At 43.1% G+C, this 16,637-nt stretch overlaps 1 protein-coding gene across 2 annotated transcripts in view; it reads left to right on the top strand.

Moving 5' to 3' along the window:
• The window catches only part of atad2b (ATPase family AAA domain containing 2B), a 67,697-nt gene that overhangs the window by 4,156 nt on the left and 46,904 nt on the right, over positions 1–16,637 (top strand). Inside the window, exons 5-20 of one of the 2 annotated variants that reach the window (XM_084560688.1) lie at positions 1,042–1,141; positions 1,223–1,349; positions 1,475–1,630; positions 1,771–1,846; positions 1,969–2,070; positions 2,245–2,356; positions 2,534–2,649; positions 2,765–2,939; positions 3,171–3,259; positions 4,288–4,447; positions 6,358–6,448; positions 6,639–6,950; positions 7,459–7,609; positions 9,397–9,583; positions 9,695–9,880; positions 16,434–16,572. In XM_084560688.1, the coding sequence (XP_084416814.1) occupies positions 1,042–1,141; positions 1,223–1,349; positions 1,475–1,630; positions 1,771–1,846; positions 1,969–2,070; positions 2,245–2,356; positions 2,534–2,649; positions 2,765–2,939; positions 3,171–3,259; positions 4,288–4,447; positions 6,358–6,448; positions 6,639–6,950; positions 7,459–7,609; positions 9,397–9,583; positions 9,695–9,880; positions 16,434–16,572 (2,279 nt within the window). Of the gene's footprint in view, positions 1–1,041; positions 1,350–1,474; positions 1,631–1,770; positions 1,847–1,968; positions 2,071–2,244; positions 2,357–2,533; positions 2,650–2,764; positions 2,940–3,170; positions 3,260–4,287; positions 4,448–6,357; positions 6,449–6,638; positions 6,951–7,458; positions 7,610–9,396; positions 9,584–9,694; positions 9,881–16,433; positions 16,573–16,637 lie in introns of both variants that reach the window. The other variant, XM_084560687.1, reaches the window with a different exon arrangement.

The following is a 16,637-nucleotide window of genomic DNA, read 5'->3' as shown; positions in this document are numbered from 1 at the left end:
TGTTGTTGTCACTAACGCTTTGCTTGAATGCTGTGATATTTCTCTGTAAATGTCATGCAATTCACGCACTGTTGGTTTCATTGTAAAATATATTATATACTGTTATAGTAATGGTTGTAAGGATTTTCAAATACATTGCATTTGAGTTAACATCAGCCTACATAAATGGATAAAAAGCTGTTATCTTGAACAACAGTTAACTAGTAAATCAATCACCTGGAACTGTTGATGAACTTGTAATTGTTCACTGAAAGTCTCTTCTTTGTGCTTGCTGCAGGGATACTGCAAACATTAGAAATACACTCACTTACCGCTTCATTAGGTACACTTTTGAAAGCGAGTGCATTCTTCTATGTTAGTCCTGCACTAAATCTTAGTTTTATAAAGTTTAAAGTATTCAGCATTTGTTTCGAATAACTGAGAGAGCTGTTGATTCAACTGTGATTTCATTTTGGCGGCTGTGGTTTGTAGTGCGATTTAATTGTAATGTGTTGAACCAAACCCCATTATAGTCAGGCGGCTAGGATGAATAACAGAAACACTTTAGTGTTTCATTCAGTTCAGTTTAACAGCACCGCAAACTACATCCTCCATAATGTTCGTAAAGTTAAATTATCACCTTTATGATGCTGGCGACTGTGGCTCGGTTGGTAGTGGGAGTTCCTCAAACAGGAGGGTTAGCAGTTCAGTTCCCGAAGGGGGATTTATTGCAGGACTGTTGTATTAGAATGCATTTTTTTCACTAGTGTACCTAATGAACTGGCAAGTGAGTGCAATTTATGCTTGACAAGGTGTTTTCTCGCAAGTTTACATTACAAATACTGCAGCGATTGTTGCGTCAAGTTTTAAAAACTGCATCCACGCTAGTTGTGACCGCTTTCGACTCGCCAGTTGATTCTGAGAGCTGCAGAATCTTAACGTATACTTTACTCTCTCGCCTAGATGCGCTTTGAGGTGCCAAAAGTCCTGGCTCACGTTGTGCTTTTGTGAACATGCCTTCAGTGTGTTACATTCTGTGTTGCTCCCTGTGTGTGTGTGTAGCACTGCAGAGGCTGTTCTCCAGGAGATGGACAACATCAGCAGCATCAGGCAGAACCGTGAGGTGGAGCGACTTCGCATGTGGACCGGAGAAACGGAGGAGGTGAGTGTAGCAAGGCTGCGTCGCAAAACGCGAAGCCCGAAGTGTGCCATGGCGGTGACGGCGCTGACTCTGTTCTTTCAGGAAAACATGGACATGTACTCTCGGGTGAAACGCAGGAAATCCATGCGTAGGAGCACTTTCAACATGCCTGCGCACCACAAAGTCATGAGCAAAACGGAGCAGGAGGAAGAGGAGGAAGGGACGGAAGGTCAGTGCTCTGCTGATGTTGTACTTAGAAATCAGTGGGGCAGGGAAGACATCATGAAAACTTTGTCTACAGAATGCTTTCAAATCTCATCTATTGTATTGTTATGTGGCACATTTGACTTTCAGAATCTCATGGTGAGGAGGAGGAGGATGATGCAGAGGACGATGAAGACGACGATGAAGATGAAGGAGATGAAGCGGAGGAGGCAGGAGAGGAGAATGACAGACCGTACAACCTGAGGCAGCGCAAGACCGTGCAGAGATATGAGGCACCGCCGATTGGTAAGTACTGTCATTTTAACCCCTAAACAAACTTAAATACATTGTCCTCCTCTGTGTTGGGTTCATTTCTTAAATGATTTTCTCAGTTCAATCACATGCGTGAAAGTTTTGTCATAGATTTTATTTTATTTTTTTCTCAGAACCGGTGAGCAGAAGACAGAGCAACCCCTCACTTTTCGACACCCACAGATCTCGAGCAAGAAGAAGCCATATAAGGTGGGATGAAATCTGTTATTTTAATGAACTAAGACCTGTGGTTACAACAAGATCCTGCTGCGGAATGAGGAATGTGACGGTGGGGCGATGCTGTACTGATCTAGGCTGTCGCACTTATTCAGGGTGAAGAAACACGCCATTCATAGCAGCGACACCACCTCATCCTCCGATGAAGAGCGGTTTGAGCGAAGAAAAAGCAAGAGCATGTCCCGGGCCAGGAACAGGTGCTGCTTGCTGCTTTCATCTTCCTTTCGTCTGTTCTAACAACTTTTTAAGGATAACTAAGGATAACTTGAGATCTAATATTTGTGGCCGTTGTGTTAGAACTGTGTGCATCAAAGGTTGTATCCTGTCAGAACTAGCTCATAAGACATGCTCTCCAACCATTGTTTCAACAGATGTTTACCCATGAACTTGACTGCAGAAGACCTCGCTAGCGGGGTGCTGCGCGATCGGGTGAAAGTGGGTACAAGCCTGGCTGACGTGGATCCCATGAACCTTGACAACTCAGTGAGTGGAAATACTTCTTAATACCAAAGCACGGATGTGTTCACGAATCACAATTAAACTGAACTACTACTGAATGATACTCACTCATTACTTTAGCCGCCGTACATAAATTACTTCTTGCTTTAAGTTCTTTCACAGATATTTAGACGACTTAAAATGTGTGCGTGCTCTCCTTAGGTGAGGTTCGACAACGTGGGCGGCCTCCGCAATCACATTCAGTCGCTAAAGGAGATGGTGGTGTTCCCCCTGCTTTATCCTGAGGTCTTTGAGAAATTCAAGATTCAGCCTCCAAGGTGAGAGGGACTCACTTGTGACAGCTTATTGCAAGACTTTGGCTAATTCATGCAGAGTTTTCTGTATTTACGTAGGGATAAGTAACTCTGACGTCCTCGCCCATGCCTTTTTTAGAGGGTGTTTGTTCTATGGACCACCAGGGACAGGAAAGACCCTGGTTGCACGGGCTCTTGCCAATGAGTGCAGTCAGGGAGACAGGAAGGTTTCGTTCTTCATGAGGAAAGGAGCCGACTGCCTCAGCAAGTGGGTGGGGGAATCGGAACGGCAGCTACGCCTGCTCTTTGACCAGGTGAGTAAGCCGTGCAGCACTGTGGTTAGGTCAAAGGAAATATGACGACTATTGCCATGGAACCGCAGCTTCAGTTACTTGACCTGAATTGACAGTGTAAGCAGAAAACTGCTCATTCGTTCCTGGTAGTGTATTTTTAAACCATAAATATCACGTATCTGGAGAAAACTGAATAGATTTTTTTGGGGGGGGGCTGATGTTTGACCTTGGTCTTCTCTATGCTTCACTCAGGCTTACCTGATGAGACCATCCATCATTTTCTTTGATGAGATTGATGGTTTGGCACCTGTTCGCTCCAGCAGGCAAGACCAGATACACAGGTAAGACAAATGTGGTTGTAGCCTGCATGTCAAAAAAGGTACACTTGTTTTGTGTACATGTTTATTCTTAAAACATACTGGTGCCTCTCACACATTTTTTTTTTGTCCATAGAATCAGTTTGTCTTTGAGCAGCCTACATCTAAACGTATCTTTTAAGTTCCTACGTAAACCCACTCTGAATCGGCAGCTATAGGAACAGAATAAAACCTTTACAGTTATCACACTGTGATAAAAAGGCTGTGATGAAAGAGACAATTTCTTTACCTTTCTTTGGCGTATTTACACTTCTAAATTACTGCTGCTATCATCCTGCTTGCCAACAGGTGGTGCAGGTTTGCTGGAACTACCCAAACTGCTTACACTGCATCTATGATTGTTAACCAAATCAGCCTAATCTGTATTTGGTTGTTTCACGTCTTTGACACTTGAGTCCTTATTTGTTTGTTCATTTGGGATTGAATAACCCCAGTAGGGGGAACTGAAAGAATCTCTCCTCTGATTTGTGACGAGGGATATATCCTATTATGCAAACACAGCTTGCAGTTGATCCCTCCTAAAACGATTGGCGTCCAGAAAATTGAGTATTTGTAAGCTGCAAGTGTAGCTCTGGTCCACCGTTTATTCAAAACGGGAAAAGTGCGTATGGTATTTAGACGCTCTCCTCTCTCTGCCGTGCTGGGTGAATGCATTCAGGAAGCTCGAGTCAAGAGGGAAAAAGAACAGCCCACACTGTTTTGTTCAGTATGTTTGGCAGACCAATGTACTATTTGCAGAAATAAGGCTTGTTTATTTGATGAGCACGGACCCGTGAGAATTGTCAATATTGTTTCAAACTCAAATAGTGTCTGGGCCCTTGTATGAGTGTGTATAATATATCATTGCAATAGAGTATGTACAAATTACTTGCTACTGAATCGCTGTCATGCAGCAAACTCCTACAGGTTATGTGATTTGTACAACTAGGGTGTCAGCCTTGATGCATCTGAGTACTAATGCCTGTCGTCCCTTCTCTTTTTTCTCTGTCCAGTTCTATTGTATCCACTCTGCTGGCCTTGATGGACGGCTTGGACAGTCGTGGGGAGATAGTGGTCATTGGTGCTACAAACAGACTTGACTCTATCGACCCAGCACTCAGGAGGCCTGGACGCTTTGACCGGGAGTTTCTGTTCAGCCTGCCAGACAAGAAGGTGAGGCATCAATATTGCACACCCAAACAATGGCATCAGTCCGTGCTATGGTAGGTCGACCTTAAACTTTATATAAGGATTATTTGTCTGTGCATACGATGCCGCATTCTCGTTCAGATCCAGACGGAGACACAAAATAATCCAGAACTAATTAGTCTCTTACTCATAAGTCCAGCGACAAAATTAGTACATGCAGCCCTGCAGCTATTAAGAGTCTCCTCCGCTTTTTCCTCGCTGTTGGATGTTTTGATCCGAGAAGAGAGTCGCAGAGCAGATGCTCATTAGGTTTCCGCAAAATTAAAAAATCAATTTTGGACGATGCATTAGTTTTCAGATCTGATTGCTTTAATCTTGCACTACGTGGGGGGCTCGTTTTTTATTCTGTTACGCGTTAAAACAATGTTAAATGTGAGTGGATGAGACAGCGTATCAGATAAACAGCTGAGTGGTGACTCCTCCCCATTGAGCCTGCCTAATGGGTTGTCTTGCATCGTTTGTGCACGCAGTAGGGTCGTTGGTGATCAAAGCCCAGTCTGCAGGCCGTTGCCAGTAGTGAGCTCCGACTGATTTGAAAGTTTGCTCTTGTGCAAGTAGCCGTTCTCTAGACAGATTCAAGTTGAGCTATGTTCTAGTGCTCCCCGTGACAGACAGATGTATAAAATGTGGCTGTCTTTCGAATAGAAAGGGAGATGTGATGAAAGAAGATGGAAACTCTTGCCCTTGATCCATGACAAAGACCACTTTAGTCTCAATACCCGTTCGTCAAAGCATTGTCCTGTTGAGGCATTGCAGTGAACTGTAGTGTCGGCAGAACCTTCAGTTGAACTTGGTTTCTTTTTCATCTTTCTCATAGTGTTGTAATTAAAGTCTGCACTACAGGTCTGTTCAGACCTTGCATTAAGATTTGACCCGGGCAATCTGATCGTAAATGGCCGGCTTTAGGTATGTGTTCAGACTACCTGCGTTAACTTGCATCTCCAGATCCGATCTCGGTTTCACCCTGTGTATGCCAATAAACCCCGACATGATCTGGGGTGCAGTAGAATATTCTTTCAGCTACGGTCTCAAATGGATCTCTATCACTGCCTTCAGAACCGAGAACACTGCTGTTTTGTGTGTGTGTGTGTCATGACTTAGGCACACACGTTATTATTTATGATCTCCACCCTAATGTTAGTTACACCTGCACAAACTCAGATTAGAACTGGAAGTTTCCATACGCACCATAATCTCTGGTAATAAAGGTAAATAAAGACACCGTTGTTTGAGAAAATGTGTAACTGAAATACACACGGCTCCTTATTCATTAACATGACCGCATCAGTAATTAACACAGAATCACACGCGTGTGCTCATATTAAGTCTTACTTAGCTTTATTTATGTCTTAGTCAGTAACAGCTACAGGGGCAGAATATTTTAAAATGCTCTCATTACTAATGAACAGACTTCATTTACTGTGCTTTTTCCTTACAGACGATCATTCACAATAGCGGCCGTGTGTATATGTGTGTGTTGTTTTTTTTCTCCCCCTGAATAAATTAGGCAAAACTCCGCTGACGCCCGAGTACCCTGTTTAGGCTGTTAGGAGTATAGGCGGTCTTTAATGTGATTTAGGACACATTGCGTTCACACTACCAAAGGAAAGCGGACATATGCGACCCAGACCACCGCCAAATATGGTCAGGGATTGGATCTCTTGAATGCGATCTCAGTACATCCTGGGGGTGTTCACACCTGTTTTTTTTTTATGTGATTGGATTGTCCAGATCTGAACAGACGTGTGAGACGTGTTTTTATTGTGACGTTGATGATGTTATTTCCTGGTTGTGTGCCCTTGTGTGTATTTACTCTTCTTTTTTTTTTGTGTCTCTTTATCTTTCTTTTCGTCCACCACAAACACTCCTTTCAGGCCAGAAAGCACATTTTGGAGATCCACACACGGGAATGGAATCCCAAACTGGCTGAGCCATTTGTAGATGAACTTGCAGAAAAATGTGTCGGTAAGAGTAATGCTTAAGTTTAAAAGTGTGTGCTGTGAGCAGTGTTGAGCTTTAGGTCAAATCCTCATGGGTTAACGTAGAGGTACAGTATATATTTTCTCCTGGCAGCCGTAGAGGGAGCAGCCTGTGTTGCTTGTGCCATTATTTCACCAGTTGTGTACTTACCTTTGTTTATCTGCCTTACTTCCAGGCTACTGTGGTGCTGACATCAAAGCACTTTGCACAGAGGCAGCCTTGGTGGCGTTGCGTCGCCGCTATCCCCAGATCTATGGCAGCAGCGTCAAACTGAAGCTGGACGTCACCTCCATCGTCCTGGGGCCTGGCGACTTCGGCAAGGCAATGAGGACAATTGTCCCAGCCTCCCAGAGGGCTCTGGCTCCCCCAGGCCGAGCCCTGTCCCCCACCCTCAGGCCCCTGCTGGCCAATTCTTACTCCTTGGTGCTGAAAGCTCTGCTACGAGTCTTCCCCCACGCTCAGTGTACTGACAGGGACAACACACACGGTAGGGATCTGGAACCCAGCCACCTGTGGTACCTTTTGTTTTCACTTTCCTGCAGCTGGTTGTCTCTTCTCTCCCCCGACTCTTGCTCTTTTCCCTCTTGCCACCTGTCTCACTTGTTAGTTTGTTTTGTTGTATTTGATTATCTCTTTCCCCAACCTTATTACCAAAGCCCTTTGTATCGCTCTGGCACACTGAATGTGTGGTGAAACACCCCCCCTTGTGCATGCAGAGGTGATGGCACAGAGATTTGATAACTAGTCATCCTGTGAGCTCTTCAATACCTCGGCTCCCACTCCAGTCAACAGAAGAGTATTTACACCAGATTAGGCTCAATGCAGCACTCGACTAGCAGGAGATTGCTCGGAGGAGACGTACTTCTTCTTGCACCCAGTAATTCCCAGGGCACTTTTACATCAATTTGCCGCCATTGTACTAAATAACACAGGAACAAGTGAGTTGCTACATGCAGTGTGTGTAGTTGTATAAGCAATGCTCCTCTCTCTGCTAGGCGGCGACAATCATCTGCTTGAAGAGGACTTGCTCAGCGACGATGACAATGAGGACAGCTCTGCTTCCATCTATGAAGTCCAGCCTGCTGCGTCCCCAAAGAGTCTGCTCTCCTCTTCTCCAATGCACAGACCCTTCCTCCATTTCTCCTCGTGAGTTTTTAGGATGTGTTTATGAAGTCGTGCCTAGTCCCTGGTGACCAATTACCAAAAACCAACAAGCATTTTTTTTTTTTTTATTGCTATGTCAGAGTGAAAAGAAATACGTGTATTCTTTCTGTCATGAAATATGTTTCCTGGCAAGACAAGATATAATGTGTAAAATTATACTTAATACTTTTTCAGGCGAACAGTAGCTGCATTTTTAAACTTTGATCTGATGCTGAATGTTGGAACAGAATTAGGTTTTGGCAGTAGAAGCAAGGTGCAACCTCTGCCCTCCTTAATGTTGCCGGGATTCATTCTAGTCAGTTAATTAGGAACAAATACAGCTCTACTGTGCTTTGAAAATACAGTTATCTTTCTAGCAGAAAGTCTTTAAGATATAACACATTGTTTTCCGTGCAAGTAATCAAAATCTGCAACAAATATAACTCATTTTAATCACAGCTTCCATTCCGAAATGGAAAAAGGCCGATGCAACTTAATTGCTGCAGGACTGATCTATAGCTGCTTGTTAATGGACAAACTAAATTAGCACCTACTGCTTTAAGAGCTTTAAAACCATGGATTTCTTATAGGGTTAATATGCCATTACTGAAAATTGCTGAGAAGTGTTTTGAAAGCTTGAATTTTTTATAAAAAATGGGTTTGCAAGTTTGAAACTAAGTTTTAAAGGGTTGCATAATGTTTTCACAGTCTGACAAAAAAATTCCAATCTCTGCAAATATTGTTTTCTGAGTTTTCATCCTTCAAAAGTGCACCTCACTTTTTCAGAGTTTCAGATTCATCACTCTTCTCTAAGTGCATTAGCTTGTTTTCCAGCTTTGTACATTTGTAAATGGCGACTTAAAAAAAGAAAAGTTTTAAAAAGGATGACATTTTATTTTGGAACTTTTGAAGTATGTGTATTTGTGATGATATTGCTCTGCAAGTATACATCTTTCAGTATTAAGTTTTAATTTTCATCTGGGAGAACAGGGTCTATTTTGGAAAAAATATGTTGGTGAAATATCTCGTCTCTCAAAACATTATGCAACCTTTCCTTTCAGACTTGCAAAACTTTTTGTATTCGATTTAAAGCTTTCAAACCATACCTGATTGTCAAGCGCTGCGTTCAAACACGTGCTGCATTGGAAGAAATCTTTAGGAGGTTCAAAAACATGTGGAGTTGCAGACAGCATATGGGAGAAATGATGTAAAAAAAACTGAGGTGAGGTCATTTCTGTCTTGCTGTGCTGTTTTGTGATATGCCGAATTTGATTAATGCAAGCAGAGCCTGTGCTGCACACACATTGTCCGTATGTCTATATGACAGGTACACAAGGGAAGTTGGAGGTCTGCCCAAACTGTAACGAGTTATTTATTTTTTTGCTGTCCAACTACCTCATCTGAGTGCAGTGTTGATCTTTCCCCTGTTACTAGGAATTCATTGCTGTCAGGTCTTCAGTGCGTTCCGATCGCAACAAACTCCTCGTCCTTGAAACGTTTCACACTGGTAGAAAAACAAAGACGTATGGATTATTGCTGGTGCTGTTAACATGTGTGGAGGCACTTTCACAGCAAGGCCTGTCGCCGCATTTACATTAAACATGCATTTATAGTTATAGCGCATGCAGAGTTGATTTGGCATCAAGTGTCGCTTTGCAGCAAGCGATGAAAAGTGAAAAGAAAACAGTCGGGCTTCTGCTGTTACACTGCTGTTTGACTGACAGGGCTGCTGTTCTGTGTTCATGAGGTGATAGCGATTATGCTAACCACGAACTGCCATCTCCTTCTAGCTCTGCCCTACAACAGCCCACAGCATACAGGCCGCGTCTGCTGCTGGCAGGGGCCCCAGGCTCAGGACAGAGCTCCCACTTGGCTCCCGCCTTGCTGCATCACCTGGACAAGTTACCGGTGCACCGCCTGGATTTGCCTACTCTCTACTCCGTCAGCGCCAAGACGCCGGAGGAGTCCTGCGCTCAGGTGACGCGCAAAACACTGACGCATTAAGAAAGGCGTGTCATTGAATCTTTTTTCCAATTCCATTCGTTCAGATCTAACCATCAATGTGCGCCTGGCCGTTGCGGGTTGTAGGTTTTCCGCGAGGCCCGCCGGAGTGTGCCCAGCGTGGTGTACATGCCACATATCTCAGAGTGGTGGGACACAGTGAGCGATACTGTGAAGAGCACCTTCCTCACCCTGCTCCAGGATGTGCCCTCGTTCAGCCCTGTCCTCATCCTTGCCACTGCTGAAGCTCACTACCCAAAGCTGTCAGATGAGGTAGGAACACGGCGTTTATTTTTATTTTTTACATTTTGTTTGGATGTCACTGTAGATGCAGTACCTTCAGCATTGTGAGAATGGGGAGTGTTAACACTTTTATATGGTATTAGAGGCTAACGTCTGATTCAAAGGTTTTTCTTTCCTTCGAACGCTGGAATGGTAGAGCAGACAGCGCGTCACAGTCAAGGTCAAACCCTCCCGCTGGGTTTTTATCTTCTTTGGTTCCATCAACCTTTTCTTGTCATTTATCCCACTGCCCAATTTTCTCTCTGGGCCTGCCCGCCCCTGCCCCTTCATCCTTCCTCTTAGATTTATTATTCTCTTTCTGAAAGCCAAAACAGAGTCGGACCACCCGCTGTGGGTTCGGCTGTAAGGGAGGGATATGGTTAGAGGAAGTGGAAATTGAGAAGATTGGAAGAAGAAAAAAAAAAAGGACACAGAAAAATAAGAAGGCGGGTCCTTTCTAGGCAGGCAACAGAAGGGCTTTAATTGGGTCTGGGGGTTGGCAGCATGTCTTCACCCTAGGCTACACACTCCATATCAATATGCCTGTGTGGGGTTTTTATCTTCTCCTGTCTCTGTGCATGTGTGTGGCTGCTGTTTGGCAAGCCCTTAACCCTGGCCATGCTCCAAGACGAGAGCGCCTCTTGGGATGATTCGTTCTCTGTAGTTGCCTCATTAGGACGGAGGCACCTGGGCTGTTGCACCCACTGAGGCCAAAGCTCTTTATTAACCCAAGTTTTAGTTTCCACTTTTATCTATCATTTTCTAACTTCTTTTATGGTAATTTTAACTTTCTGACTTACTTTCTAATCAGTTGTTTCTCACACTTCCCTGCATTGCATTAAAGCTATTCATTGAACTCAACTCCAGCAAGTTGGTTCACCCGCTGCGTTAAGAGGGCAAGAGACGTATGAAAATAACCATACTCACACTGCATAGACCATTCTGCTTGATGGTCACATGTTAGCCTGCTGTTCATTACGTACTCAGCGACTGGCAGCAACAGTGTGGATCGGCATTTACCGCTTTCTTCAGAGTACCGTTTATTTGGTCATTGAACATTTTGGCATTAAGCCTGGGAAATTGGGAAGCACACGATGGGACAAATGGCGCTCTCAAGTCAACATGGAGCCAGCATGAGGCTATCAACGCTGTCCTCAGGCTATGCTAGTTTTCTCCTTTATGTTCTTCTCTATTTTAAGTTTTCTGTGCTGCTACTTTAGGGTAGTAGTGGAGTTGCATCATTGCACTCTGTAATCAGCTCCTTACAATTACTTTGTGAAGACCTTATTTATTTATTTCTTTTTTTTAACTCCAAGCTATATTAAAAAGCAAATCATCCTTCTTGTACCACTCACTGTGCCGCTGTCTGATCAGCTCCCACACTGACAATAAACATTTTGGAAATGGCTAGGAGTGCGATGATTAACTCTTGGCAGAAAATGTAATACTAAACACATGCTGCATTGTTTACACTGAGAAATTGCTCCGTACCTTCACTGTGTTGACCACCGACATTTTCAGTGTTGAGACTGAAATCTGCCCTCATTCTCAGCTGTGCCGACCTCAATGGATTGGCTATTCTGTAAATGAACCGGAGATTGATTTCTTTGAAATATGTTAAAACTGTAGTTACATTTCCACTCGGCACTCCAGGCAACCTTCAGGTTTCAAGTTATGTTCAAACGTTCCGTGACCAAAATCATTCACCGACCTAAATATGTATTTTAGATAAATCCATGCTTCGAGCTGTAGCATAACCAATTACAGAACTTATTTACTTTGATGGATTACTCATCTTAAGCAGTTTTCAAGCTTCTAATTTTCATCCTATTCTGAGACCACACTAACCCATGAAAAATCTTCAAGTAATTGTGGAAGAATGAGGATCAGAGTGGGAGGCAGAACTCTAAACTACTTCATCTGTTAGTATAAGATGTTTATTTTCAGCAGATCCGTTAAACATTAGTCAGCCATGTTAACAATCAGTAATTTATCACTAAATGAATGAAACACAGTGGATGATTTTCCATGTGCCGTTAAAGCCATTTTAACTGCTAAAATTTATAGTTTGCTACAAAATCTTAATTTTAAAGGGCGCTTAAACCGCTTAGACCCACCACCTTACTCAAATTAACTGACAAAAAATAGTGTCATAGTTCAAATTTCTATTCAACAATTGACAAAGTTGAAAGACAAATTAGCAGTTGTCATCCACAGTAAAGTGCATCATGTTGATCAGACATATGGACTAATATGACTTGGTTTTATATACAGTAGCCCACATGCCTGATTAACATGATGGATTGTTCACTGGTTAGTCAACAGAATCTGTAAATATTTACTACAGTGCTAACTTGTATATACCCCGATCGGCTAGACCATTAAAACCGCTGACAGGAGAAGTAAATAACACTGACCATCTTGTGACCATTCTGCTGGGAAACTTTTGGATCTGGCATTCAGTCGTGTGGATGTTACTTCGACATGTACCACCCACCTAGACCAGACCAGGCACCCCTACCCCATAGCAATGACACTCCTTGATCCCCAGCAGGATGCAGCCTGACGCAGACACACACACAAAAACGCTTCAGGAACTCAAAAAACAGGAAGAGCAGCTCAAGGTGTTGACCTGGCCTCCAAATTCACTAGATCCCAGACTGATCAAGTATCTGTGGGATGCACTGGAACAAGTCTGATCCACAGAGGCCCCCCTCTAACAACATTCTGTTGCCAGACACCACAGGACACCCTCAGAAGGCCCATGTCCATTCTGTGATGAGTCTCAACTGGTTTGGAGGCACAAGGGGGATGTACACAATATTAGGAAGGTGGTCATAATGTTATGTCTGATCGGTGTATACTCGGAGCAGGGAGCTTTGCTAATGTACTTCTTCACTTCAGTTTCAATGTTGTTGGAAGAATGTAATCAGAGACCTGCTGCTCCTGAACATTAGCGATTCATTGGTACAGGCGGTCAGCAAACACACCTGTAACCACCTCATTAAATAGTAAGAGGGTCCACCTGGTGGCGCAACCTAGAACGACAGCAAATCAAATCTTCTGATGGTTACAAGCTCTTCTTCTGCTCGTCTACCTTTAAATTATCATTGCAATTAATTGGTTGAGAATTCATCATTAACATCTCTGTTTAATCTAGGTTTATCTACACGCTCTCTTTAGGTCTACTTTAGGAACATATACAGTAGTTGCTCACCCTGATAAAAGAGTTTAGTTTCCCAGAGAGAGCTCATTCTCAGACTGTTTGCTGAAAGAATTGAATATTGCTTAGGCTGGGTACCTTGGATCTGTTTGCTCCATAATTAGAGTTGTTAGTTTTATCGATCATTTTTAAGCACGGACATGCTGCATTATATGATGCTTTAAGTGATTTGGCTATCTCTGAGAGTGTTGTTTCACTCTCTGGCACGGAGAACACAGTGACAGCTGCTGTCTCAGCTCCAAAGCTCAGTGGGGAACAGGCAGCTTCCCTCCCCAGCCAAAACTGACACTACAGGCTCAGGTCCAACTACATAGCTTCCCTCCCTCCCTTAACAGCCGTTCACTCCGCTTAGATTGACTTCCTTTTCTCTGGAAGACCAATGAAAATCGCTTGAATGTGTGACTGTAAGAGAGAGTTAGAGAGAGAGATGGCGTAGCCTCAGTCGTTATGTTTAGCTGTGTGACATTTGGGATGTGTGTTTGAGGCATCACGAGTGTGTTGTAACTGCACCAGCAGCATGTAGAATGCGAATGTTTCCACTGCCGACTTACTATAAAGACGCAATTATTAATGCATCAGCAGTCTGGTCTCGCTACTGAGACACAACAGATACAAAGTAGTAAAAACGGCTAAGTCTTGTGAAGCGACCGTGATAGTTTGGATGATAGTTTCCTCCAACCAAACTCAAGGCACAAGTGTTTGTAAGAGTTCTGTAGGGAAACTTGAAGGTGGGCTGAAAAGCTGTGAGACAGATGATAGAGTATTCAAATGGGAATGACGGTACACGCTTTCTGTCATTCTTTCTTTGAATTAATTTGTGTTGCTTCACCCATTTGTACAAAAAGTGATGAGTGTAGTTCTTTAAAGAAAAGAAAACGGCATCAGAGGAAAGCGCAAATCCTTGTTGCTGCTTCACCTGGCATGATTGACGCATCACGGCATGAGGAGGGTTTCAGATGGTCTGGTACTGACCCCTTTAATGAGTTGCAAGTGCATATCGGCGCTTTGGCGTCACGCACGACGTATCACGAAAACAGTCGTCACTGTCTTGTTTCTGGTTTCTGCTGCTTTTCTGGGACCTTTTTTGAGCAAGACCTCTCCTTACCTACATTCTCCAGCTCATTTTTTTTTGGAGTGCCTTCCACTTCTAGGCCAGATGGGACGTGTAATCCCTCTTAACTTGTTATGGATCTCCTCCGAGCTGTTTGTGCCAAAAACCCCTGCTCATGGTTGAATCATGAATGCCCAAACTGCCTCAGCTGACTTCTTTCAAAGCCAAGCATCAGTGTTTTTTCTCCAAGGTTCTTCAGCGTACCTTTCCTCCTCACTCTGTATCTGAAGCTGAGCCCCTTTTGGCTGCGTGTATCAGTGACCTGATTCTTTTGACCTCTACCCAGAGCTCATGTCAGTGGATGTGGAGTGAAACGTAGATCTGTGAAAAGAAAACCTCACCTCACTGCTCCAGCACAACAATAATACTTCTGCTGCTTGGGACTCACCTCATACCTGTACAAAGTTGTGTGCCATTATTGGTGGTTATCAGCCTTTGTCCTGTGACATATTTCAAGATGTTTTAGCACTTCTGTGCTCTTTCTGTTTTCAGAGAGCGCTCTTTGGCCAGTGGTGGTCCAGGAAGGCCTTTCAGCTTTAGAACCTTTTATGTGCCTTGCTTTAAGACCCATTTACTCAACCCGACACATGTTGCACACACAATAGAGGCGTGTTTTTAGTTTGCTTTTAAGCAGTTTCCGCAGTTAGGATCACACTAGGAGAATCTTCTTTTTACACTTGCTGTAGCCAGGCAGACGGTCCCAATTGTGTTTATGCATTCAGCTTCCCCTTTCTCTTTTTAACCATTCATCCATCCACGCATTTCTTCTACCCCTCCCTTTGTCAACACCCCTGCAGCGTATATCATGATGAAAATACCGAGAATCATTACCTGCTGTGTCCTACATACACTTCGACTGTCTCTGTCTCTCCCATTGTCTTCCTAGTTTAAACTCCAGTCCTTTTTTTAAGGGTATAGAGCACAATCCATAGAGAGAGACAAAGAAAGAGAACAGAAGGCAATGCAGAGAGAACAGACATGCCACGGGTAAGGGAGGGGATCGATGTGAATGACAGATGGGGGGGGGGGTATAAAGTGGAAAGTTGGTGCTTAGTCAGCAACCGGGCTTCCTGTTGGGAGAGGCCTTGAGCTCCATCACAGAAGTCAGCTGGGATCTGTGAAGCCCCCCTGTAATCCTCAGGATAGATTCATACCGTGTAAGGGTTATATATTATTATGTCAATACTGTATTATTTATTGGGTCATTATAACAACATGGTCAGCACTCTCCATCAAGTAGACACAAAACAAGTGTACGTAGGCCAAGCTATGTATAGTTCCATGCATGCCGTCCTTAACAGTGTGGTATTGGACATGAATGCACGGTGGAATCTTTGCCTTCTCATTCGGTCATGTTGTTCCTCTCGGTTATTGTTTGGACAGTAAATATACTGGTAGATTTACATAACTGCACTTAATGTTTGGTCTGAACTATTTTTTATTTTTTTTAAAATCTTTTCTTTCTTTTCAACTTTAAATAATATAGTAACCCAAACGAGCACAAGCAACTGATGTCAGTCATAAAGCAATAACTTTCAAATATTTGAATGGAAAATTTGGTTTGCTGAACGTCCTAAGGACATCTTCCTTTTTGTATAGTGCACATCTCAAATATTTAAAAGCTTAAAGGTTCAGTCATTTTTGTGGTCGCATAGTTGGTTTCTAAGAAGTGACGGATCTGCAAAGTTTGGATAGCTTGTTCTTTATCGGTTTGATTCCAGTAGAAATTTCTAATGAGCCATTTCATGTCGTTTGTAATTTTGGACATGAAAATTTTAATTAAGTGCCTACTTCCTGCTGTGTTCAGTCATGATTTAGTTTAATGTACTGTCTGATGAAAACAGGCCTCACACAGCCTATATAACAATCTATTATTTATATCTATTATTATTATTATTATATAATTTTTTCTAATTTTCTGCGTTAACATACACGTAAGAAGCATAATTTGGACTAATTAGTTTGATAGTGGGTTTACAAAATGAAATTGGATCAAAGCGTAGTCGTTTTAAAGTTCAGTTAATTTGACAAGGAATTAATGTTAACAAATGAAAGAAATAAAATGCTTCCCTCTGAACAAAATGGAAGGAAAATGAACCTACACAGCCTCTGCTGTTCCACTTGATAGTATAAGCTGGGTGTTTGTTACATGAGGGGTCTGATTGCAAAGCATTGTGTTGATAAATGATTGCTTTTCTGTATTGTTGTAGGTGAGAAGTATATTCCAGAGGACCTATGGGGAGGTGTTAACGCTGAGCCCTCCAGGAGAAGAGGAGAAAAGGAATTTCTTCTCCAACCTGCTGCTGGTTCAAGCAGCCAGACCACCACCACGCCTCAGGAATACACTTGGTACTTGCTTTATCTGCTTATTCATGCACATGTTGCACGAGAGAGTAGTGACTCATCTCTGTTGT

The sequence above is a fragment of the Chelon labrosus genome (genome assembly GCF_963514085.1).
Source record: "Chelon labrosus genome assembly, chromosome: 14".
NCBI classification, from domain to species: Eukaryota; Metazoa; Chordata; class Actinopteri; order Mugiliformes; family Mugilidae; genus Chelon; species Chelon labrosus.
This window is presented reverse-complemented; position numbering and strand designations above follow the sequence as displayed.